The sequence below is a fragment of the Alexandromys fortis genome, unplaced genomic scaffold (genome assembly GCF_014885135.2).
Source record: "Alexandromys fortis isolate MF-2015 unplaced genomic scaffold, M_Fortis_MF-2015_v1.1 scaffold_138, whole genome shotgun sequence".
In the NCBI taxonomy this organism is placed as follows: domain Eukaryota; kingdom Metazoa; phylum Chordata; class Mammalia; order Rodentia; family Cricetidae; genus Alexandromys; species Alexandromys fortis.
This window is the reverse complement of record NW_026068034.1, coordinates 954,254-979,715: the sequence shown is the minus strand read 5'-3', so window position 1 is coordinate 979,715 and position 25,462 is coordinate 954,254. Positions and strand designations below refer to the sequence as shown.

Genomic DNA, 25,462 nt, shown 5'->3' with positions numbered 1-25,462 from the left:
TTAAGACCATCTAACCATGAGTTCAAAGCTCAAATTCACTTCCCAGTTTTAGAAGCAAGAACTTCAATTACTTAACACAACCCAGCTCTAACAGCCACTAGTTAGAGCTCTAGCTTGGGGCAGCTAGCAGAACAGAGGTACTACTGGTAGACCCTGCCAGGCTTCTATGCCAAACAGTTAACTACCCCTCATTACAAGAAAGGGATGGTGGCACAAGCCAGTCATTCCAGCTTACTCAGGAGACAATTCAGATCAAGGCCAGCTTAGGCAACTTAGTGAAACCTTAACAGATCAACGCAAAGTGAAATAGGATTGGAAACATAGCTCAGTAGTAAGTAATAGGACTGGGAACATAGCTCAGAGGCAAGTGCTTGTTTAGCAAACCTCATGAGGCCCTGGGTTCAATCCACCCTGACATTCTTCCCAGAGCCCTCACTTAAAATATTGTAAGAGGAAGCATGCCTAAGCTCAGAGAACATAGTCCACCTGCTGTGATGGAAGCAATGCTGTGTGCAGTGCATGAGCTAGGACTAAAGATGGTAACAGGAGAAAAGGAAGCCACCATACATCTTAGCTACTACTCAGAAGCACAACTACACTGAGACTTCAGTAGGCCAGAAGAATTATTTACTTCTACTTCAGCAAGTATACACACAGCTCATTTTGAGAGGCAAGAGGATGTTTATGAGAAAAACTGACCAAATAATCTTAAGTTTTATTTAAATAACCTCCAGTGAGAACACACCAGACTAATCAACCATTTCCTCACCACCAATTCACCTCCCAGGGAGGTGTGCAAACTGCCTCTCAATGGAGGCGTCCTTGGCCTCGACCCCGGCCAGCCGATGGGGGAGCATCCACAGTGGAGCGAGGGTTCTTGATAGTCTCATCCACGGACACAATCAGGCATGCAGCCTCAGAAGCTGCTGTCAGGGCGTTGATGCGCACCATGGCCGGCTCCCACACAAAGGCCTGGAAGTTGTCGGCGATGTCCTCATTGTTGACGTCTACCCCATACCACATGCCCCCCTGAAAGAGAGGGGAGCACTTTGGAACTACTTTCACTTCTTCCTGCACACCTTCCAAAGGACTCAGCTGTCAGGAATTTTGAATTGATGGCACTTTCCCCACCTGCTTCCAACTCTGGGCATGCTGGCCACAAGTACCCAAGCCCTCCCAGGAAGCTGCACTGTGCCAGGAGGGAGCTGTCCACTGTACCTGGCAGTGATTGCATTCCCAGAGGCTACCCTCAACCATCCAATCCCTGGACTCCAAAGAGAGCAGAGAATCAATCACCTGTGCATGCCGAGCCCGCAGCTTGTTAAGGATGTTCGTGGCATCAAAGCCAGCGTTGTCACATAGCTGTCGTGGAATAATTTCCAGAGCCTTGGCATATGCCCCAATCAACAGCTGCTGTTTCCCTGGAATGGTCCTCGAGTAATCCCGCAGATATTTGGAGAGCTCCATCTCGATGGCTCCACCACCAGCCACCACAGAGTCATTCTGCAGAAACCAAATAGCTTACAATGTAGTGGCCCAGCTCCAGGCTTCAAGTTGGGACACAAAGCAAATCCTCCAGCCCAGGAAGTGGCCAAAAAATGAATACTGGTTTATATCCCCATTCCCAAACCCCAGGTGCCTAGACGCAGTCAGCATCCAGCACATCCCAGCTTCAACTTTAGGAATTGAAAGGTCACTGCCAAGGTCAACCATAATTTGGGCATAGCAACTTCAAGAGGACAGCTGAATAGATCAGCCCCACTTAACTAATCATGGCCGATGGTGATCAACGGTGGCACATGCCTTAATTCCAGCACTCAGGAGGCAGAGGTGGACAGGTCTCTATGAATTTGATGTCAACCTGGTCTATAGTGCAAGTTCCTGGACAGCCAGGACCACAAAGAATTCTGTCTTGAAAAACAAAAACCAAAACAACCCCTCCCCCACTAACACAAACAAAAACAACCAAAAGCCAGCATGGCCTATATGTGAGGCTGAAGTTATTTTCTCTATGATTCGTGGGACAAATGAGAACTTTGCAGGGGGAAATCAAAGCCCAACATGACACCTAAGAAGGACAGGTTACATGAAACCCAAGATCTTATCAGCCCCAGAGTACCTTGATGGCCCTCCTCACGATCATGATAGCATCATGCAGGGACCGTTCTGTCTCTTCCATAAACTGCTCAGCGCCACCACGGAGGATGATGGTACATGTCTTGGCCTTAGGGCAGCCAGTGAAGAAATTATACCTATGTCCAGGATGCAATGGTGCACACATGAATTGCTGTCACCTTGCTATCTGATCTCCATGCCAAGTCCTTCCAGAAGAGAGCAGTTGACTCAGGCTGTCAATCCTAACCTCGAAGGTATTTTATTTATTTATTTATTTATTTATTTATTTATTATGTATACAACTGTCTGTCTGCAGGCCAGAAGAGGGCACCAGACCCCATTACAGATGGTTGTGAGCCACCATGTGGTTGCCGGGAATTGAACTCAGGACCTTTGGAAGAGCAGGCAGTGCTCTTAACCACTGAGCCATCTCTCCAGCCCCCTGAAGGTATTTTTTGAGGCAGGACTGGAGTAGAAGCACCAACGCTTGTGGAATCAGATCTAGAATCTGACTATAACTACTTCCCTTCTTTAATGCTACACCTGAGTTCTTTACCCATCCCTCCATCCAACAGCACCTTGAAAAAGGAACAGTACAGGCCACACCCAGAAAGAACTTGACAAAAAAAAAAAAAAAAAAAAAAAAAAAAGGGTTGGGCAGACCCAAGCAGTTCTTGGGAGCTGAGCCCATAGGCTCACCTCTCGCCTCCAATTTGGGTCTCTTCAAACACCTGGCAGTGGCCCAGCACATCTGGCACCAAAGCATTCACACTGGTCTGGATTGAGCCTCCACAGGCCTGAGGAGCAAGAACAATCCATGAGGGTAATTGGCCTCCTGTCGCCATTCAACAAGTCTCTTCCCATGCTGAATCTGCCACAGAACCTTAGAGTCCACCATTAATTACCCTGACCTCTAGATGATCCCTACTCCCTCTCAAATAGATGAAATCAAAACAGAGCCAGACACACAAAGGCAAAAGGGTCTATCTAGTGCAAAGAGATAGAGACCTGATGTCTAGTACTCTGGGTTCAGCAACTCTACCTAGGAGCAGTTCTTTGGACGACAGCCTGCACCAAGAGGGAAAGTCCTGGCTGGAAGCAGTACCCACTGAGCCTGACCTGCTTAGCACAGTGCTGCTGCTATGTGGCACCTACCTCCCAACTGTCTTGGTCAGTGACTTCAAAGCAGTTTCTATTACTGGGTATACAGACACTGGGACAGATCATTTCTTGACAGCTAACACAGGGACAACCTGACAGTCTAGTACATCAGGGACAGCGGAAACAGCTCAGGGCCATGAAGGATAAGCAGTAGCCCATGAAGTTTTGCTTACCATCATTGTTCTCTTCAGATCCTCCTCAGGCACGCGGCCAGCACAGAACATGTCCCTATCAGCAAAGTACTGGGTGGCCACATCCCCAATGGGGAGTTTGGACAAGATGACTTTGGCTCCAGACTGATGGATCTTCTCTAACTTGTCATAGAGAATGTTCCACTCAGCATCAACAATTGCCTGGTAATCCTAGAGACCACAAATTAGATGAGGGTGTTTGGGGATGAAAGTGCACATGACAGTCTAAGGCTAACCTAACTCTCCCCCCCAAAGAAAACATGCTGACCTGTCTAGGAATTAAGAGCGGACAACAGTTTAAACACATTAGCACCATTAAAAGAACCACTTAACACTTTCAAACAGAAACATGGGAGGGGGCTTTGCGTAGGGATTTCCCAGTAAGACCTCTCCTACCAAAGAGGCCATTTGTGCTGGAAAACACTGCTACCTAAAGTCAGCCTTGGGAACCACAATGGTAGGAACACAGTTATGAGACTCAGTCTAGAAGGAAAGGAGACCTGTCTAATCAAGGAGAATCACAGGCAAGCTTGTCATCCCAGCTACTCAGGATTGAGGTAGGAAGATTACAAATTCAAGGCCAGCCTGAGAGACTTAACAAGACTTGTCCAAAATAAAAATTTAAAAAATGTCAGGCAAGTCTGGTGTAGTGGTACATACCTTAGTGAGGGAGAGGCAGGCAGTTATTGTGAGGCCAGCCTAGTTCACATAGTGAACTACAGAATGAGACCCTGTCCTCTTCAAAAAAAAAAAGGGGGTGGGGGCCTGGGGGTGGTGTCTACAAGACAGCCAGGGTCACACAGAGGAACGTTATCTTAGAAACAAAAGTTAAAGCCGGGCAGTGATGGTAGTGCACGCCTTTAATCCCAGCACTCAGGGAGGCAGAGGCAGGCGGATCTCTGGGAGTTTGAGGCCAGCCTGGTCTACAGAGAGAGAACAGATAAGGAAACACAGAAGAACCCTGCTTTGAAAAACCACCACCACAAAAAAAAAAAAAGTTAAAAGGGGGCCAGGACTGGGGATGAGGCTCAGCAGCAGTGCCCTACTTAGTGCACGTGAGCCTTATTCTGAAGAAGAGTATAAACCACAAAGTTTAGACAAGCTGGAGGGCCCATCTCTAAGAGGCAGAGCACAGCTGCTCATTAGGTTTTCAAATTATCTGAGGTAGAAGTCAAGGAAAACAAAGTGAGAAAATTAGTGGTCCATGTATGCAGACATGGACACAGAGGGAAGATAAGTGCCCACAGTCACCTGAGAAACAGAGCTGACCCTTATAACATAGAGAAAGGAGGCCCTCATCCAGAAAGTTGCCTACCTCCACTGTGTGGACTCTGATTTCAGCATTATCTTTCTCTGCTTTCAACTCTAGCTCAACATTTAAGAGGGCAATCTTGGGGTTTTTATACTTTTTGGGCTGCATTTCAAACCCAGCATAAGAGAAAGTCTTCTTGAATGCAACACCAGCCACCAGCTGAGACTCCTGTTAAAGACAGACAGTTCAATAGTTTCGTCAGTCAGAATTCCAATCAATCCATGAACCCAGAAGAGTGAACCCCACTTTCTACTGCTGGTCATCATCATAAAATTTGGGACAAACCCATCTTTCTTTAAGCGACACAACATATTTTAGTTGCCCCTTTAAGGTGAGGTATCATTCAATTGCTACAACAGTTCTAAATACAAAACCACGCTACAGATCACCAGTATGCATCAGAGGCAACCAATAGCATTGGTATAGTGTGCATGTACAAACAGTGTGCATACAGAATTCTAGGTTACACTGTGAGAACAACAGTGGCTGCATAAGGGGCAAAGGTGGTTATGGGACAATTAACTTTAAGTCCCTTTTATGGTTTGAACTATATATCACCTACTCAAGAGAAATTAATGCAAGGGAAGTTTGACAGTACCCCCTTTGAAGAATGGACTCATCACATCATTTTTACTTCCTGTCTGGTTTTCGCACCTATATTTCCTGCCTGGCCAATCAGCATTTATTTATATTATAATTGACAGAATACAGACAATTCTCCCACACTACTGAATACCTCAGGATTTATCTTTGGAGAATTTACAAGTAATTTATCTGAACCAATCCTTCTATACACCTGAAACTAACAAAGAAACAGGATTCTGAATTGGCACAGGTCCACTTTCCCATCCTGATGGCAAGCAAACAGATCCAAAACACATCGGCATTCCTGCCTTGTCTGCATTCTCTCTTCACCTATACTGTGAACTCTGCTCCCACATGAAGCTGTCTGCTGTCTAGGGAGGCTACAACAGGCTTACCTCTAGGGCTCCACCCTGTACTTTCTTGATGCCAATCATTTTAAGCTGCAGTAACTCATCAAGCATCATCACAGCATCAACCACCATCTGGGCGAAGAAGAACTTCTGCTGAGCGATCAGCTTGGAGCTCAGGGCTGTCATTGCACACTTCTCCAGCATCTTCCTCTGCTCTCTGCAGCATAGGGCAGAATGGGCATTGAGCTTCTTACTGACTCGACTACAGCGTGGGAATGGTACATTCCACATAACACTCTATACACATTAACCATCAGACAGCGCAGCAGAAAACTCCTATTTGGCAAAAGCAGTATCAACCTATCACCCCATTACTTTCCCTTTAACCCAAAATTCACCAACCACCCCCTCCACCTTTCACCTTCTCTATCATTAAGGGTGGATTATCAGCAAAAGACAGCAGATGCAATCACCCCCACCCCACTCAACCCAGTGTCAGCTCTTTCATGTTGCATGGCCAAGGGTCTGACAAGAACCAAACAGCCTGCCCAGAGATTGCAAAATGCTTACACATCCAGTCTGGTCACAAGACAGCAAGGCTCTGACAAAGCCCACTGGAAACTTACACTTTATCCTGCTTCTTCACAGTCACGGCAATCTCTTTGATTTTGTTAACAGCCTGCCAAAAACACAAGGTGAGTGAGTCTCATGCTAAACACAGAAAACGGTGAAGTGGAATCAACAGTGCCAAGATCTTAAGCACATCTCCTGTGCCTGTATCTGCCTAGGAAAATTTAAAGCTCTGCCATCTTGAAAACTCTTGATAGAAGGATAGGGCAGGTACAGTGTTGAAGAATCACCAGGCACCTCCAGGACTTGGCTCTGGGACTGCCAATTAACAACATGAGGACAATGAACCTGAAACAGACAGCCTGCTAGGTTAGGCCAAACCTCTGGCTCACAAATAGACAACTTCCAGCATAAGAGAAAGCCTTCTTTTATTTATATTTATATATATGCCATAAATAATACATAAGCCAGCTTTTTAAACCAGTAAATCCCCTCCAAAGTATTCCTTATATGACATAATTTCAGGGTCAACACTGGCAACACAGCAAAGGAGAAAGTAAGACCTACAGGATTACGTGATATCACAAATCACTTCAAGCTATCATGAGTTACTCATAAAAAACTAAATTGTACCTTGTTTCAAAAAACAAAAACCAACAACAACAACAAAAAAGCATGCATGAAAACTGTCAGGAGCCAGGTGCAGTGGAAACGCTTCCAATCTTTCATGCAGGTAGAGGTGAGAGAATCAAGCATATTCAAGGACCGTTTAGGTTACATGAGAGGAAGAATGAGAAAGAGAGAGAAAGAGGAAAAATAATTGGTTGTCCAGTGCCAAATGATCAGCCCTGAAAACAAATGACATTTTATATTATATGCACCCAACAGGTTATGTTTAGGAACATATTAACACACACACACACTCACATACATATATGCAATAACAAGAGGCCATGAATTTGAAGGAGACTAGGGACTATATGAGGCTTGAAAGGGGAAATGAGAAGGGGAAAATGCTAAGTAAAATATCTCAAAATTTTGAAAAAAGTAAAAGAAAAAATAAGATTGTATTTAATAGACACATTAAGATGTCCCTATTTTGTGTACTCTGAATAATTAAAAAGAGTTCTCACTTATAAAGAGCCTATGCCTACAAAATAGTCTACCAGGCTGACATCAGTTACTGAAGGGTAGGACAGAGAAATGGCTGGAAATGCCCACGCAGGTCTACTCTGTGTCGTTCCTTCACACCCAGGAAAGGCACTATCCTCACTGACATAAGTATGAACGTGCCTGGGGGATATAGCTCATACCAACTGGGTGGCCGTGCGGAAAGCTCGGATGATGATCTGCGGGTGCAAACCTTCCTCCACGTAGGGCTTCACCTGCTTCAGGAACTCGGCGGCCAGCAGAGTCACTGAGGTGGTGCCATCACCAACCTAGAAGAGGATGGCAAGAATACATGTTTTCTGCTATTCAGGGAACGAAGCTCTGAAAATCATTTTTTTATGCAACCTACAGTTTAAATGGTGTCAAACTTTTTCCAGAAACCCATATATTTTGCAACAAAAATAGAAAAGAGTGTCCAGGGAATCAGTCTTTCTCAGATGGCTTTGAAATACCAAGTTAATTCTCCAGACAGCATCGCTCTCCAAAGGGTCCAGACAGTTCACTATCAGGATACAAACTCGAATACAACTCAGCAGATACTACACTGTCTTAGAGCTTCCACTGCTGAGATGAAACACCATGACCAAAGAAACTTGGGGAGAAAAGAGTCTATTTGGATTACTTTTCTACTTGACAGTTGATCATCAAAGGAAGTTTGGATGGGAATGCAAGCAGGGCAGACCTGGAGGCAGGAGCTAAAGCAGAAGCCAGAGTCCTGAGGAGTGATCAAATGGTTTGTTCCTCGTGGCAAGCTCTGCCTGCTTTCTTATAGAACCCAGGTCCACCTGCTCAAGGGAAGCACCACCCACATAGGTTGGGCTCTCCCACACCAATCACTAATTAAAAAAGTACCTTACAGGTCTGTCTGCTTACAGCCTGATCTTACTGAGGCTCTCCCCTTCTCCAGTGACTCTAGCTTGTGTCAAGTGACATAAAACTAGCCAGTGCACTTTTTATTACATACAAAGTTAGTAAGAGATGTAGTTTCACGCTTGTATGACAAATAACCACAGTACCAAGGAGTGATAAACATTCCTTAAAATTTTTTTTTAATTTTAAATAGCTGAGTGGAGAAAGTGCACACCTTTAATCCTAGCACCTGGGAGGCACAGGCAGGCAGATCTTTATGAGTTTGAGGCCAGGCTGGTCTACAGAGCTAGTTCTAGGACAGGAAGGAATACAGAGAAACTCTGCCTCAGAAAATAAATAAATAAATAAATAAAAAAAAATTTTAATTATGTGTATGGGCATTTGAGCACGAGTACAGGTGCCCACAAAAACAAGGTGTCATATTCTCTGGAGCTAGATCAGGTAGCTGTAAGGCAGAAGTAAAGAAAAAGCCAACTAGACTCCTAGAAGCAGTCAAGTTCAATATGCTTCAAACACTATTTGAAATAGTGGTTTCCTAGTCTGATAATTTTTCTCAGTGCTTATACGCTGCTGTCTAATATTTTTTTTAATGTGTATGGGGGTTTTGCCTGTATGCCTGTCTACCACCTGTGTCCTAGTGTCCACAGAGGCCAGAAGAGGGTGTGAAAACCTCTGGGACTGAGTTAGATGCAGTTGTTAATCCATGAGAGCTGGTAACTGAATCTGGGTTTTCTGGAAGAACAGATTCTAAACTCTATTTTTAATGAGAGAAAAAGTAAGATCATTTACAGAAACTGGATAGCTTCTGACTGGGGATGAACTCCTTTCTTACTCACCTATGTCCCCTATGTAAAATAAGGAATACTCAATAGGAAAGGAAACATCCTGGAGAAGGGATGAAGCTGCCAGACTTCTGACAAGAATGAGGCATTATTTCCTTGTTGAAGAAACATCTCAACACCCATATTCTGCAGCACTTCACAGTATAAAACTGACCCTAACATTTACTACCAGACTATTGCATCAAACTGATGCTCACAAAGCAGACTGGTGGCTGACAGTAACGTGGACACTTAAAACTGGTTGGTAAGATAAATTATGTGTACTTTTCACACATAGCAAGATGGAAACCTTAGTGTTTCCAGTCTATTGTATAAGCTGGTAAACAGTGACTTATAGGCCCAGCCTAAATTAGAATGCTTAGACTCAATCTTCCAAACTTAGACCCGGAGACAGTTGCTATCCACAATGGATTAATGAATATGAAACAGGACATGTAGGATTATAGTTTTAAAGGTTATTAATCATAAATTTGATATAGTGTCACATGCTAAACGGGAGGCAAAGGCAGGAGGATCTCTGTTCTGGTCTACATAGCCAGCTCTATGCTAGCCAAAATTACAAAGGTACCACTACCCTGTCTCAAAAAACAAAATTAATAATTTTTAAAAAAAAATTTTAAATTTTAACTATTTTTAATTATGAAGTACTTACACAATTACAATTTTAGACCTAAATAAAAAAATAAAATCGTCAGTGAAAAGAGCGAGGCACTTAAGGAGACCTTATGTTCCAGCCTCCACTTATGTTTCTATGACTGACTTCCTACCTCAGCATCTTGGGATTTGGCAATATCCACTAAAGTCTTTGCTGCAGGATGGACAACATCGAGGAGTTTCAGAATTGTGGCCCCATCATTTGAAATTGTTGCTTTACCTTAAGAGAGAAAACAGTTAACAGTTAAAACCCCCTTTCATAATTCTGTTTACTAGACCTAGACTCCACACACACTTTTTCTTGGGATTGGGTCACAAGCTTTTAAATATTATTGGCTCTTTATTTTCTTTTGAGTCCAGGATAACTGAGCAGTCATGTTTTAAATAGCCTAGCACAACGACAAGTCATCCTAGGAGGATAAAGCAGAACATCCAGTCTGAGGCTAGCCTGGGCTACACTGCTCAAAAGGAGAGTAATTACTTAAGGTATTTTGAACACAACTGACATTCTAGTATCTCACAATACAATACAACTTAAAGGGCAATTTTTTTCCTTCTGTTAGCAACATGTTATAATGTGAGGGACCCTAGAGAACACAATTTTCTTTTCTTCTTAAAGAAAAGATCTCCAGTTTTAATTATGATTACACATGTGTATATGTATGTGTGCATGCATGCAGGTGCCCTCAGAAGCCAGAGATGGCATCAGAACTCCAAGGATTGGGATTCCAGAGGCAGACATAGGTGCTAGGAGCTGGTCACCTGAAAATACAGCAAGTTCTCCTAACAACTGAGGCATCTTTCTCTCTGGCCCCCAGTTTGTTCTTTTTATGGCTCTGAGCCCTACTTTCCGAAGGCAATAGACTCCTGAGCCCAGGTTCTCCCACAGATCCCCACAGGGTTCTTCATTCAAGGTCATGCACGCACACAGATTCAGAAAGATTAATCCCTTAGAAGATCCTACAAGCAATGGATTTCTGATGGCAACCGTAAGTCCCAAATACCCCGTAGGCACCTCTTTTCCTACATGAAGCCCCAGGGAACCATGAAGACTTACCTCGACCATCCACAATAAGCTTGTCCATGCCACGGGGACCCAGTGTGGTTCTTACAGCCTCAGCAATCACCTGGCAGGCACTGATGTTACTCACAAGCTGAGGGATGCCTTGGGAGCTATCAGTCCCCTCTTTCAATAGGATAACTGGTGTGGGCTGGAGAAGAGAGCAAATGACTTTTAATCATCATCTGCTACTTGGGCAGGGAAAGGTGCCCCCAATTCCACCATGGCAGAGTAATCTGCACCCTTTTAAAGCACATTCCCCTGCTACCCAGACTGACTCCCCCCAACCACATCTACCTCTAGAACCACTGCTGATATTGAAGTCTAAATAAATTATGCTTTCTGATGCCAACATGATCCAATATGGCCCTTTCAACTTTGACACTTTGCCCTGTGCTTCACAACTGGGTCACAGCACACAGCACAAAAAGAGCAAGCCCTGCTTCGCACCCCTCCTCCCCCATAAGATACTCAATGGTTTTTGTTAAAGAAGCAGAGGGTAAGTGGTATGGAAACTGAGACACTGTCCTGGAGATGACCAGAAAGGCAGCTTTAACAGAGACCTCAGCTGAAGTGCAGCAAGACAAAAAGCATATTTATCTTACCTTACAAAGTAACACACTGACTTCACCTCTCATACCCACTCTAAAATGTTCTCATGTGACTCAGTGATTTTTGCCTTTCTCTTTAGTACTGGCCCAGAAGGGTCACTATTCCTGCATGGGCTTTCTTTGCACCACTCTAGAAACTATGAGAAGGTAAGAATGCAAGTAAAGCCTGGTTGGCTGCTGCATTAGTTAGTTCTTTGTTAACTTACACAAGCCAGGATCATCTGGGAAGAGAAATAGCAACTGAGAAAATGCCACCATCCAGACTGGCCTCTAAATGTCTATGGAGCATTTTCTTAATTACAATTGATATAGGAGGGCCTAGGCCACTGGGAGGGGTGCTTAAGGAAGCAGGCTGAGCAAGTCACAAGGAACAAGAGAGTCTACAAAGTTCCTCCACATCCTCTGCTTCAGTGCCTTCCCTTTATGGTTGACTATAAGCTGGAAGATGAAATAAACCCTGTCCTCCCCAACGTGCTCTCATCATTGTGGAGGACTGAAAGAGACGACCCATGGGCTCATGTTTGAATGCTTTGTCTCAGTTAGTGGAACTCTGGGGAAGGACTAGGAGATGTGTCACTGGCTTTGAGGTTTCAAAAGTTCACACCAAGCCCAGTGTCTCTCTCCCTACCTGCTGCCCGTACATCAAGATGTAGTTTTCAGCTACTTCTCCAATGCCTGCCTGCCTGCCTGCCGCCATACTCCTCACCATGATAACGGACTAACCCTCTGAAACTGTAAGTAAGCCCCCAATTAAATGCTTTCTTGTACAAGTTGCCTTGGCCATGGTGTCTTTTCACAGCACTGACACAGTGACTAAGACAGTCATGGTGTTTAATCACAGCAACAGAACCCTAACCAGGAGTGTCTGGTTAGTATCTTTCCTCCCGTGTCCAGGAAGTAGCACTGACACAGGGGTAGCTGGCAAAACAGAGCTCCCTATAGCTAAACCTGAGTCTTCGGGGATTAGCTGTGAGCCAGGTCATCCTCTCAGTACTGGAAACCTCATTCTATGCAGACACTGTAGTGGGGGCTGTACTGTCGTCTCTGTCTTTCAACTCCATTGGGTGTTAGATCTGGAAATGACCTTGGTGAAAGTCTCTGCTCCCAGTTTTCCTTTTTCTTTCTTAAAGGCTAGGCTTACAGAACTAGACCATATTTTTAAATGATTAATTTAATTTGAAGAAACAGACTACTATTAAATTTCTTGTTAGGTTTTTTTCATAACATTTTTTGAAGCACACTGCTTATTTGTCAAAATCCTGTGGTCAGCAGAGGGCGGTTACTGGTGGCAAGACAGATACATATGCTACAGGGCAATGGCATGCATAAACACCACCCGAGAGTTGGTCAGAAATGTGTATAGCTACATCCAAGACCCACTGAAACGGGATCTGACCTTCAGAAAGGGCCCAAGTGGATTTACATGAACACTAAAGCTTGAAAACACTATAGTGCACATGTACAAAACCAAAAAGCCTGCAAATGAGTAGGCTGGTAAATGCTGTACATTTATCAGATCTCAGACAAGTTTAAATAAAGTATGGTTTCGGCCCGATATGACTGACAGGAACATGGAATCCCTCAAGCATAGCTGTCGACAAAAAGAAACTGCTTGGAACTGGGGAGATGGCTCAGCAATTAAAAGCACTGGGTGCTCTACTAGAAGACTGGGTTTGATTTCCAGCATCCACATTACATGTGGTAATGACTCACGACTACCTGCAACCCCTCTAGACTTCATAGGCACCAGGCACACATGGGATACACACACTTGCATGTAGGCAAAACTTCTAGACAACTGAAATAAATTTAAAAAGAAAATTGTTCAAGCAAGACATTAGCAGTCCAATGAGACAGAGATGGAGATGCATGCACTAAGTACCACATACTATATCCTAATGGTTAGAGTCACTGTCTTTAGCGAATGAAGACTGGTATCAGGGTGCTGGTCTCAAAACTGTATTCACCAGTCACAGAAGCTATAAGACAGCCAATGAAAACCAATTTTTTTCTTCTCCCCACCTCACCCCCAAGTCAGGGTTTCACTGTGTAGCCCTGACTGTCCTGGATTTCACTCTGTAGACCAGACTGGCCTCAAACTCAGAGGTCCGTCTACCTCTGCCTCCTGAGTGCTGGAATTAAAGTGCCTGGTTCAAAGTAAAACAACCAGTTGTAGGCAAATACTTTCAAATGGAAGAAATAGCAAATGAAGTTGTATTGGTCTAAGAAAAGCTATCAAGAGTGAGATGTAGCCAGGCCATGGTGGCACTCAGGAGACTGCAGCAGGAGTATCTCTGTGAATCTGAAGCAGCCTGGGTCTACAGAATGAGTCCCAAGATAGGTTCCAAAGCTACAAGAAACCCTGTCTCGAAAAACCAAAACAAACAAACAAACAAACAAAAGAGTGGAACGTAAAAATAGATTTGAGACTGGAGAGATGGCTCAGCAGTTAAGAAGCCTCTCTATTCTCCTTGAAGACAAGAGTTTGATTACCAATAATACCACAACCATCTCTAACTCCAGCACCAAGAACAAATCCAATGCCCTTTTCTGGCCTCTAGAGGTACCTTCAAGGATGTATACACATGTCCAAATGAATGGAATACCCCCCCCACAAACACACAAATCTAAAAATCAAACACAACCCACCAAAAGACCTGAAATACTTAAAGAATATGCATCAGACGGGCGATGCGCACCTTTAATCCCAGCACTCCTCAGGAGGCTGAGGCAGATGGATTTCTGTGAGTTTGAGGCCAGCCTGGTAAACAGAATAAGTTCCAGGATAGGCTCCAAAGCTACACAGAAAAACCCTGTCTTGAACACACACACAACCAATACGCAGCAATCCATTAAGACTGGGTATAAAGAGGAAGAGCTGAAGGACAGTCAGAGATACACCCCCAAAAAATGCTTCCAAAAAAAGGGGAGTGGGATTATTTTAGTTTACAAATCCAGGTTATAGTCTGCTACTTGATGGGGGTGAGATCGTGAAACCTGAAGCAGCTGGTCAAGAACAGAGAAAACTGAATGTATAGCATGCTGTTCAATTGCTGGTGCTCAACTAGCTGTCTTCTTTTATAGAGTTCAGGACCCAAGCTCAGGGAATGGCGCCACTCACAGTGGGCTGGGTGTTTCCCTATCAATGAAAGCAACCCGGACTATTAATTCCCCACAGACCAACCTCGTCTAGACAATCCCTCACAGACTTTCTTCCCAGGTGTTTCTAGGTTGTGTCAAGCTTACAAAACTAATCACCACAGTGGGCTACACAGTGCCTTCCAGACCACCTGGAGCTAGAAAAGAGCCCGCTGTTAAAAACAAGTTTAAATAAGTCTTGAGGGCTTAAGAAATGGCTCATTGGTTAAGAGCACTGGCTATTCTTCCAGAGGTCCTGAGTTCAATTCCCAGCAACCACATGGTGGCTCACAACCATCTACAATGGGATTCGATGCCCTCTTTTGACTTGCAGGTATATGTGGACAGAGCACTCATACCTAAAAAAATACATAAATATGTAAAATTTGGGGGGAAAAGCCTTGGGCTATAGCTAAGCGGTAGAACAACCAAATGAGGCCTTGGGTTCAATCCCCAGTACCCGAAAAAATAAAAACAAAGCCATTACCATTAGACTTGATGTTCTATAAAACAAGACCAGTGCTATATGAAAACGTACAATTTAATGCCAAAAAGACAATAGATGTATCAAAGATCAGGATTTCAGGGGACCCTTTTAACTCTCCTTGAAACAGAAGTCTTCTAGACTACTTGAGATCAGTCGGTTGACAGCATGGTGAACTCTCATTTTAAGGGAGATACCCAGCAGGCAAACAAGTCTACTGCATAGGGCAAAAACAATCAATTCAGGTAAAACCCAAAAGTAGTGGTCTGAGGCCTTTAGACAAAAGGTTTATTTCTCTGGGGACTGGATGAGCATGGATCTCAGGGCCCTGGACACACTATGCAAATGATGTACGTGAGGTCGCATTTGCAGCCCTGACGTGTGCTTTACTGAGGAACATTAAGAGTTTTACTCCTCAGCTCTGGTCCTTGCCAACCAAATCAAGTTCAAGAAATAGTAATGCTGCAGGCGGATCTCTGTGAGTTCGAGACCAGCCTGGTCTACAAGAGCTAGTTCCAGGACAGGCTCCAAAATCACAGAGAAACCCTGTCTCAAAAAACCAAAAAAAAAAAAAAAAAAAAAAAAAAAAAAAAAAAAAAAAAAAAAAAAAAAAAAAAAAAAAAAAATAGTAATGCTGAAAAAACTCTGAAAAGGACAGTGCTGGGGGTTGGGGATTCAGAGAACATGAGGTCCTTCTACTGAGTAGGAGCTGCAACCAAAAGGCATTTGGTAGCAGGGAGAAAGACTATCCAGGTTATCAGACTCTGGGGACTGGAAGAAGCTGCAAAAGGCAGAAGGACTGACACCGAAAACCAAAAATTAACGCGTGGAACTGATGCCAATTACACAGGATTCTAAAATTGGCGTTGTTCATCAACCATTAGGTGTCTCACACACAAGGAAGTTATCTGCCGCTCTGTAAGAGAACAGATCGTGATGGACAGCTACAGACAGACCTTTAAGAGACTCTCCTGCCTGAGGCACTCACGTCTTCCCATCTCTGATGCTGTGCACCTCAACTGCTGCCCCTTCCCAGCACGAAGCTGGGCCTGTACATTCAGGAGACATTAAGAGTGCACCTGCTGAAGGACTGCGCGAACGAACGGGTTCCAGCAGGAAGGAAGGATTCTGTTTTCCCGCATGCGGGAACGCAAGTGGCCACAGTGCCATGCTGGGCGTCACTCGGCCAAACCCAGAGATCCTCACGCCGCCTCTGGGCGCTCTAGCTCACGCCTTTACATCTGCCTTCAACTCCCAGGGCGGCGATGCAGTCTGAACCCGCACTCGGTTCCGAAAACCCAAGTTTTCAGGGGCTCACGGCCTTGAATCACCGTGGGACCCGTAGACCCCCGGGCCCAGTAGAGTCGCGAGCCCCATCGGCTCTCGCCAACCGCTCCAGCTCCGGGCCGCGGCGTTCCACGGGCAGAGGGTCCGGAACAGGCGCTGCCGACTCCCCGGAGGGCGGGCCTGGGCCCCACGGCCGCGGATGGCAGCGGATGAGCGGGGAGCCACTCACCATCATCTTGGAAGCGCTTCAGGAGCCGGCAACTCGCCTCTTCTCGGCCTCGGAACCGCCCGCCCAAGCCCACAATGCTCCGCGCCGACGTCCCCAGAAGCTTCTGGCTAGACGTAGGCCCGGGAGAGGAAGGGTACGGACCACTTCCGCCACTCTATGGTTGGCGACAGCCGAGGTGGCTGGCTAGAGGAGTCGGAGGCGCCCGCGGCCGCTCTAGGAACTGGTGTTGGCTATGGCGGGGTCACCGAGTTTCGATGTGCTTTGGCTCTGGGAGGACGCAGCCGGGTCCCGTTTCGGCCCGCGTCCCCGGATACCATGGAAGACAGGCGGTGAGACTGAACGGCGGTTGGGGGAAGCACCTTAGGTGAGTGTTCTCACTGCACCCCCAGAGCTCCGTGGCGTCGGAGCTCTGTGCATTTCACGGGGAGCCGGGGAAGTTGAGGCGCCCTGGGTCACCGGTGCGCAGCCCGCGAGCGCGGGAAACTCGCCAGACCTACTTCTGGCTCTGCAGCGCCTCCCGCCGGCCGAGGCACCGCCCCGCGGCACCGGCGCGCAGCCAGCCTCCGGCAGGGAGGGCAGCCGGGACCCCGCACCTTTCCGCGAGCCGCCCACCCTCGGCTTGGGAGTCGGGTCTATACTGAGGGGCGGGGGCGGGGCTGCGAACTGCAGTTGCTATTAAGAGTTTAGGCCAATCCGCTGCCGGCTCCACTTCTCCTGGCCAATAGGAAGTAGCCTAGGGCGCAGAGGCGGAAAGTGCGGCCACACGTTCAGGCTTAGCAGCCAATCGGCCGCCGGCCTCGGTTCGGCGCTCCAACCCGCGCGGAGAGCGGGCCTGGGGGAGGCCGGGGCGGCTGTCAGGCTAAAGTCCGGCTGGCGGGCGCGGCGGGACGGCGGCGGCGGCGGGACGGGCCCTGGAGATGAGCCGAGGTGCCGCGGGCTGGTGCTGTCTCGTGCTCTGGCTGCCCGCGTGCGTCGCGGCCCACGGTGAGCGGTGGCGGAGGGCGGGCGGGGCGGGCATCCAGCGTGTGCGCTGCTCGGGCCGGGGGCCACGGGTCACCTTGGGGACCCCGGGAGTTTGGGCTGGTTAGGTTTTGGGGCCAGACGACTACAGTGGGTGGGTGCTGGTCCCGGAGTCCGGAGTAGGCGCGGCCCGAGGCTCCCCACGTCGAAGCAAGATCCTCCTGCCCTCTTCCTCCCGAGGGCGACCCGGGTGACAGCTAGAGATCAAGAATGGAGCAACGTGAACGTTCATACAGGCAGGAACATACACGTGGGCTCACACGCACAGGCACCCACTTACACAACTCGCACATAAATGTACACACCTACGCGCTAAGTGAACACATGCATATACCCGAAGAGATAAGCACATCGAACGCCAGACAGGAGTGTGCTTGGGAAAAGGGTGCCGCGTGTCAATCCAGAAGGCTTCCTTAGGGGTGTATCCATCTGATGGAGTGTACCTACACACAGGACAACAAGCTGCAAGCCCCCTGAGCTCTGCCTAGGTGGTTGTGATCTGGGCCGTAGACAGGAACAGCTATAACCACAACCTACACAGTGATAGCTTGGTTGTTGAATTGAATAACATACCTGAGGCAAAAGCTTCCATCCATCAGCATTCCCTCATCTCTCTGGGCTTACGGAATCCAGGGACTCAAATCCCAGGAAAATATTAAACTTCGATGCTGAGAAAAGTTTCTATATCCTAGCAAAACCCTGGTTGTTCTGGCAGCTCTCTTGTTCAGGACAGCATAGCCAGGCAGCTGTCCATTCATTCAGTAACCTTTGCTGAGCAGCCACTGGGTCCTAGGCACTAGGGATTCATCACCAAGTAAAGCCACAAACTCAGAATCATTGCTCTAAGAAACAGACATAGACTATTATAAATGCACCGTAATTTACTGAGGAAGTACTAGCTGGAGGAAAGTATGTTTTGAATGACTATAGGAAGGAACAGGGTACCATCTTTCTGAGAGATGACAAGGGAACTTTTAGGAAGACACAAGAAGATGAAAACACAGAGAAGCCAGTGCAGCTTGAACTTGGGAAAATGGCAGATCTGGAGCAGGAGTCAATCGAGCAGTGCCTTCTACACCACCGTGAGCAATGGCACATATTTTAGTCAGTGAAGGGGACACTGAGGCTCTGGCAGTGAGTGGGTGGCAGGAGGACCTTAAGGAGGACAGTGGAGATAGGGGACCGAGAGATGGCTCAGTATTTGGAGTACTAGTTGTTCTTCCAGAGGGCCCACTCACAGCTGCTTCTCCTTCCAGTTCTGGGGAGCTGATACCCTCTTCCTGGATTCCGCAGGCACCAGGCACACAGATGGCACATGGACATACATGCAGCCAAAGCACACACATATACATAAAATAAAATGTAAATTATAGAATGAAGGCAGATGGGAACCTGAGTCAGGATTGCTTGAGCCCAGATGTTGAAAACCAATCTGGGCAACACAGCAAGACCCCTTATGAAAAAAGAGACAGGGGAGCAAGACCAGTTAAGCTCGAACAGTCAGAAGAGATGACAGTAACTGGGCTAGGAGATGCCAATGAGACCAGAACTAACTTAAAGATCTGGTTAGAAACCGGGGGCTTCTCTATTCAGAAACTCTTAGGTCTTCAGAGCAGGGATGGCTGCTAACCCTAGAGCTCTGGGTCTTTGTGGCTCACCTGCTGTGTTAGGAGCAGCAGCAAATACAAATCTCTTATATCCAGTCTGTCTGTCCAGTGTAGAAATCAGTTCTCAAGCTGGGCGTGGCAGTGCATGCCTGTAGTCATGTTTGGGAGGCGATCAGGAGGAAGGATTCAAGGCCCACCAAGGAAACAGCTAATTCAAAGGCAGCCTGGGCTGTGTGCAGCCATTTTTTAAGATTTCCAGGTGGTAGTACATACCTTTAATTCAGCACTAGTAGGGGTGGGAAGCAGAAGTGATCTCTGAGTTAGAGCGAGCCAGGGCTACATAGTGAGACCCTGCTTAATAAGATCTCATGCTCCCGGAGGATCCAGTCAGTTGATGCCAGGGTCTCTGGATGCAGGCCACAGCCCACCCAGTGGAAGACATAGGAAACCCAACCAGCTTGTTCCTAAAAGGCTTTGCATTTGCACTTTTCCCTTTAGGCTTACGCGTCCATGACTACTTATATTTCCAAGTGCTGAGTCCTGGGGACATTCGCTATATCTTCACAGCCACGCCTGCCAAGGACTTTGGTGGTATATTTGTAAGTTGAAAGCTCAGGTTTCTGACCCTCAGCAGCCTTGCTGCCATCAGTGAGCCATGGTGACCCTCATCCCACCTTTATGCTGGGACAGAGCAGGAAGCATAATCCAGCCATGCCCTCCAGGAGCTGCTGCACACTAAACCAGGGAGACTCCCTTCATTGGTAGAAACTACCCAAGAAACCAAGGGCACCGGCTTTCTCTGTCAAGTCCACCTGCTTCCCCCACCCCGGGTTATAACCAGCGCCCTCTCACAGAAAGGGGGGGTGCCTAGTCAGATAGCTCTTGGTGAGAATGAAAGTGCTCCAGTGCCCAGGCACGAGGAGAGCACTCATTTCATTTCCTTCCTCCACATAGTGTGAGGCGCCAGGGCCATGGATTCTTAGCTCGTTCCAAAGCCATGTTTTCTCACTCTTCCCTGTCCTGATGTCTGAACATTTTTCAGCACACACGCTATGAGCAGATTCACCTTGTCCCTGCCGAACCTCCAGAGGCCTGTGGGGAACTCAGCAACGGCTTCTTCATCCAGGACCAGATTGCTCTGGTGGAAAGGGGGTAAGGAGTGGGCAGGTATGACACACAGGGAGGGCAGATTCTGATCATAGCTCATGGTACTTTGAAATGTCGATTTTTAAATAATTCATCCTTTACATGTCTTGTCTACTTTCTGCTGTGTACTGATGACCCTCAATACAAGTTCTCTGTGGTCCTTCATCCTCCCAAAGAGAGGATGTAAGGGAGGGGCAGCTAGCCTTTCCTTTGGTCTCATCACCAACCTCTTCCAGGGGCTGCTCCTTCCTCTCCAAGACCAGGGTGGTTCAAGAGCATGGTGGGCGGGCTGTGATCATCTCGGACAATGCAGTTGACAATGACAGTTTCTACGTGGAGATGATCCAGGATAGTACTCAACGCACAGCTGACATTCCTGCCCTCTTCCTGCTCGGCCGAGATGGGTGAGGGCTCTTTGCTTTGGGCTGTCCACACTAAATTGGGTGGTGTGATTTGGTGGGGTCAAAGGCAATCACCAGTCCCCTTTCACAGGCCCTGTCTTGAATATCCCAGTCTAAGGGCAAAAAAGTTCTCAGGTTCTGGAAACTCCCAGAGTCACAGGCAGAGGGCAGTGTTGGGGTGCTGAGAAAGTGACAGCTCTTCATGCCCTCCCAGCTACATGATCCGCCGCTCTCTGGAACAGCATGGGCTGCCATGGGCCATCATCTCTATCCCAGTCAATGTCACGAGTATCCCCACTTTTGAGCTGCTGCAACCTCCCTGGACTTTCTGGTAGAAAAGCTTACCCCAGGTACCAGCCACAGGTGACTCACTGGGAAGAAAAAAACCTAAGATTCTGCCATTTGGAGTTTGGAGATAGACTCTGAGGACAAGTAGAGCCAGGGATGGGACAGGGAAGCCACACTAGTGGCTTTCCCTTCCTTAGGGCCTGCAAGAACATCTCATGCTCCAGTAAGAGCCAAGAACCAGGCCCAAGGCGTCTGGGCAGAATTTGGAACAAAAGGTGCTGAAGGCAGGCGGCCTTTCCTCGGCCACCTGTCACACACCAGTTTTTCAGCCTCCCACAGCCCGGACTTCCTCACAGTGACTCTTGTAGCTCTTGCTGAAGTGGTTTAAGAAATAGTTATTCTGGGCCGAAGGATTCTCTACTCTTTAGCAATAAAGGTAAATAAAGCTCGTCAGGTTTGTACCTGTGTCCTAAACTAAGAATGCGTGGGTGTGGAGGGACTCATGTATTTGGTCCCACATCATACTTACTGCTGCTCTTAGCGAAGCCTCACAGAAGGCCATGGCTTCTCAAGCCCATTAGGATTAACAGACTGCTAATTGTGGTTCATCCCGCTGGGAAGAAGACTCCTTTACCTAGAGTCAGCAATTGAAATCCAGCCTCAGAGATCTTGTTGGCTTTAGGGATGTTAACACATCCTTGTGGCTGGCAGTATGAGCACTACTGAGAAGCCTGGAGCATTCTGCTGCCACCCCCTGGTGTTAACTTGTGCCCTGTGCACACAGCCCACTCTCCACAAAGCACCGCCAGAGGCCTATCACCACTCACATTTTATTGAGACCAGAGGGAGAGGGTGCCCAACAGGTAAGGGGGCCAGTCAGGCACATTTCACCTGGCTCCACCTTAGAAAAAGCCTGTAGCATAGGCACTGGTCCTCCCTGGGAGCCCCTAGCAGGGCTATGTGCAGACCTTTCGGGGAAAGAATGGGGGGTGGTAGCTGTCATTCCATGATGCCCACCCCAAGAATGAGATGGTCATCTGTGGCAAGGAGGGAACAAAGTCATGGCTCATCTCCAAGCGTCTGCCCAGCTCCTTCAGGTTTCTGGAAGACTTCGGTGTTCCTCTATGGATATCTTAAAAGTGGATGAGACCATTTGCTGGACCATTTCAGCTGGTCGCGGGAAGAGTGGAGCATCCTAAATTAAGGAGCACAATCTGTCATCCGGCATTCTGCTAGAGTCCTGATGAAGATAAGCCTCTTCCATACGTTTTAGGGCTAGCCACCTTGCCTGAGCTTAAGAGCCAAGGCACAGGCGCAACAATCTGGAGTCTGGAGAATAGGTTAATCTCCACCTCCCCAGTTTCCAATGGGAACAGCCCAGCATCCCAGGCACAGAGTCTTTTGAAGTGTTCTGAAGGCCTAGACCTTTGTTTCTGCTTCTTGCTGCGAAGTGGCAGGCCATTGCTTCAGCTGCAGCTGTGTAGGTGAGCAGTAAGGAAGAGGTAAGGCATCATATCACCTCTCAAGGAAACCAGTCTGCTTTCAGACTGGCCACTTTGTTGCTCCCCTCAAGTTAACAGCCAGTCAAGAGGGGCCAAGCCTCAGGCGGATGGGTATGGGCCAAGGAGCCCAGAGGAAGAAAACTATGAGGCCTGGAGCCTGTTCTAGTCTCATGGCTACGGTGGACCATGGCGGGGGAAGACCAGTTCTGGAAGGCTTGGTGATGGCACAGGGCCAATGCAGCTCAGCAGCAGTGCTCAGGGCATGAGGTCTGGTGAGGGGTGGGGCTCAGGTCCAGCCTCTCTCCTTTCCTGACAGAATGCCAGAAGGGAGAAAGCAGGCAACGGGTGCAAGCGAGAGGGGCTGTTCCTTCCGACCACATTTGTGGAGGGCAGGCCCCTTCCAGGCAGGGCAACATCACACGTCAGTCATCTCATCCCCTAGCTCTGCATCTTCAGGCTCTCCTTCCTCATCTTCTTCCTCCTCTTCTTCTGAGGTCACATTAGGGTCATCGGCCTCTGCCAGGCATTTGGGACAGGAACAGATGAACAAGTAGTTCTCCCTTCAAAGGAAAGGGGTGATAAGTAAGTCAGTTGTTGGGATGGAAAAGCCCAGAGCCCAACCATGTCCCCAGCTGGCACCTGAGGATCTTGTGGCGGCTGTGGCGGCTGCGCTCCCGCTGACAGCAATCTAAGTAGCTGATACAGATTTCCTGTGGGGTAGAGAAGGGTATGATTGCCTATGCCCTCCATCAGATTAAAAAAGAGCTTCCCCAGCCAGGTGGTGGCAGCACACACCTTTAACCCCAGCACTCAGGAGGCAGATGGAGGTGGATCTCTGAGTTAGAGGTCAGCCTGGTCTACAGAACGAGTCCCAGGGCAGTCAAGGCTACACAGAAACTCTGTCTCAAAACAAACAACAACAAAGAAAACTTCCCCAACAGCTGCCATATCTATTGTCAACCACTGTCCCTTGCCTAGAAGTTAGGCCTTCAATACTCTTCAAAACTAATCCATTCTCCTGCCTCCAGCAGGCAAGACTTCCACCTGGGTCTGAGATAGACAAGGATGGAGGTTGGCCTCAGACCCTGAGGAAGACCAGTCAGTAGGCAAGCTCTGTAGATGGGATCAGGTTAATCTTGGTATGATAACTTGTATAGGAGAAAATTTTGTCAGGCTGTGACCACCAACCAGGACTCTCAATTCACACCAACCCCTGTGGCTCAAGCTACAAAGAAATCAAAAGGGTAGCTGGGGTCAGGGACCTGGGCACACAGCTCTACTTCACTCTGAGACTTTCTGAAGAACTTGAAAGGATCAAAGAGTACTCATGGCAAAATGACTCCAGCCCTCGGGCCTGTGGTAACTCACCACCAGCCCAACAAAGGGACTCCAGCTAGATCCTGCTGCTCCCTGGAGAGAAACTGCAAGGCCCTATGCCCACCCATGCTGCCCAGCCCTCTCACCTCGCCTGGTTTAATGTCCTCCAAAGCGGTAACATGCAAAAGGAAGTTGTTTTCTGGGAAGGAAGTCTCTGCATTGGGGACACAACTGTGGTTGCCTGGGTTGCAAAAGACAGATAACGAGTGAAGTATGTCTGTGAAGAACCCAACACCTGGAACATACTAGGCAAGCATTCCATAACTGGTCTACACTCCCAGCCCTTAGTTTTGAATCAGGGTCAGGCTACCACAGGGTACATCACTATGCCCAGCAATGAAAATTAGGGTTTTTTTAAAATGGTAATTCTAGCTGGGCAGTGGTGGCACACACCTTTAATTAATCCCAGCACTGGGGCGGGGGTGGGGGGAAGGGCAAAGGCAAGCGGATCTCTGAGTTCAAGATCAGCCTAGTCTATAGTTCCAGGGCTACTCAGAGAAACGCTAGGGGGAGGAGGGATGGCAAGGGACGGATGACAAAAACAAAAGCCAAAAAAACAAAAATGTAATTCTAGGGGCAGGTAGATGACTCAACTCAGCAGGTAAAGGTGCTTGTTCCAAGCCTGACAACCTCAGTATGATCCCTAGAACCCACTTAGTAGAAAGACTCGACTCTGACCTCCATATGTGCACCATAGCCTGTGTGTGCATGTGAATAAATGTAAAAACAAAGCGGGGCAATGTGTGCTGGCACTCGCCTGTGATCAGTACTGGGAGGCAGCACAAGCAGATCTACATAAATGTTCCAGGCCAGCCATGGCCACATAGTGAGACCTTAACTAAAAAATACAACAAATACTAAAAAAAAATAAAACTGAATTAATATTCTCAAGTCAAGTCTAGTGGCTCACACCTGTGATCTCAGCCCCCATGAGGGAGACAGGAGGATTTGCTGTGAGTCTGAGGCCCAACTGATGGCACAAGTGAGTTCCAGTCTAGTCAGGACTCAAGAGACCTTGTCTCAAAAATACAAAACAACTAAACAAAAAAAGCAGGGCATGGCATGCCTGTAGCTCAGCACTTAGAAGATGGAGCCAGAGCGATCAGGAGTTCAAAATCAGCCTTGGCTACATAGTAAGTTCAAGGTCAACCTGGGCTACAGGAAACCCTGTCTCTAAACTTCAAAAAAGGCATTAATTAATACTGAACCCTTGATCACTTTTGTGGTTAAATGCTAGAGGGAAGGGTGATGGAGGAAGGTCATTGAACAATAAAGAAACTGCTTGGCTGGCCCTGATAGGTTAAAGCATAGGTGGGAGGAGTAAACAGAATAGGATGCTGGGCGGAAGAGGAAGTGAGGTCAGACTCTGCTCTGCTCCCTGACAGACCCAACAGCTCTGCTCTCTGAGACGCCATGCTCCGCTCTCCCGATAGCTCTGCTCTCTGAGGCACATGCAATGAAGCTCCGACCCAAGATGGACATAGGTTAGAAT

The 25,462-nt window shown here is 47.5% G+C and overlaps 3 protein-coding genes across 4 annotated transcripts in view; 1 reads left to right on the top strand and 2 right to left on the bottom strand.

Annotated features, from left to right (window-relative positions):
- Positions 1-610: 610 nt before the first annotated feature.
- On the bottom strand, positions 611-16,974 carry Cct7 (chaperonin containing TCP1 subunit 7). The gene is made up of 12 exons (XM_050164937.1): positions 16,630-16,974; positions 10,878-11,031; positions 9,934-10,040; positions 7,598-7,723; positions 6,341-6,393; positions 5,760-5,931; positions 4,783-4,947; positions 3,450-3,638; positions 2,815-2,912; positions 2,120-2,252; positions 1,297-1,503; positions 611-1,029 (listed from the first exon to the last, which is right to left on the bottom strand). The coding sequence occupies exons 1-12, from the start codon at positions 16,633-16,635 to the stop codon at positions 808-810; spliced, it is 1,632 nt and encodes a 543-aa protein (XP_050020894.1). The 5' UTR covers positions 16,636-16,974; the 3' UTR covers positions 611-807.
- Positions 16,975-17,381: 407 nt separating this feature from the next.
- Pradc1 (protease associated domain containing 1) lies at positions 17,382-21,542 on the top strand. Of its 2 annotated transcripts, none has more exons than XM_050164940.1 (5): positions 17,382-17,613; positions 19,755-19,855; positions 20,299-20,408; positions 20,639-20,806; positions 20,895-21,034. In XM_050164940.1, exons 1-5 carry the CDS (start codon positions 17,547-17,549, stop codon positions 20,986-20,988), a joined length of 540 nt encoding a protein of 179 aa, XP_050020897.1. In that variant the 5' UTR covers positions 17,382-17,546; the 3' UTR covers positions 20,989-21,034. The 2 variants fall into 2 exon arrangements, with proteins under 2 accessions (XP_050020897.1, XP_050020896.1); XM_050164939.1 differs by having other exon boundaries at positions 17,420-17,613; positions 21,018-21,542.
- Positions 21,543-21,902: 360 nt separating this feature from the next.
- Smyd5 (SMYD family member 5) overlaps positions 21,903-25,462 on the bottom strand; it is an 18,252-nt gene continuing 14,692 nt past the window's right edge. The window contains exons 11-13 of the mRNA XM_050164938.1: positions 24,057-24,151; positions 23,233-23,303; positions 21,903-23,153 (exon numbers count right to left, since the gene is read on the bottom strand). Coding sequence (XP_050020895.1) covers positions 23,009-23,153; positions 23,233-23,303; positions 24,057-24,151 — 311 coding nt within the window. The 3' untranslated portion in view covers positions 21,903-23,008. The remainder of the gene's footprint in view (positions 23,154-23,232; positions 23,304-24,056; positions 24,152-25,462) is intronic.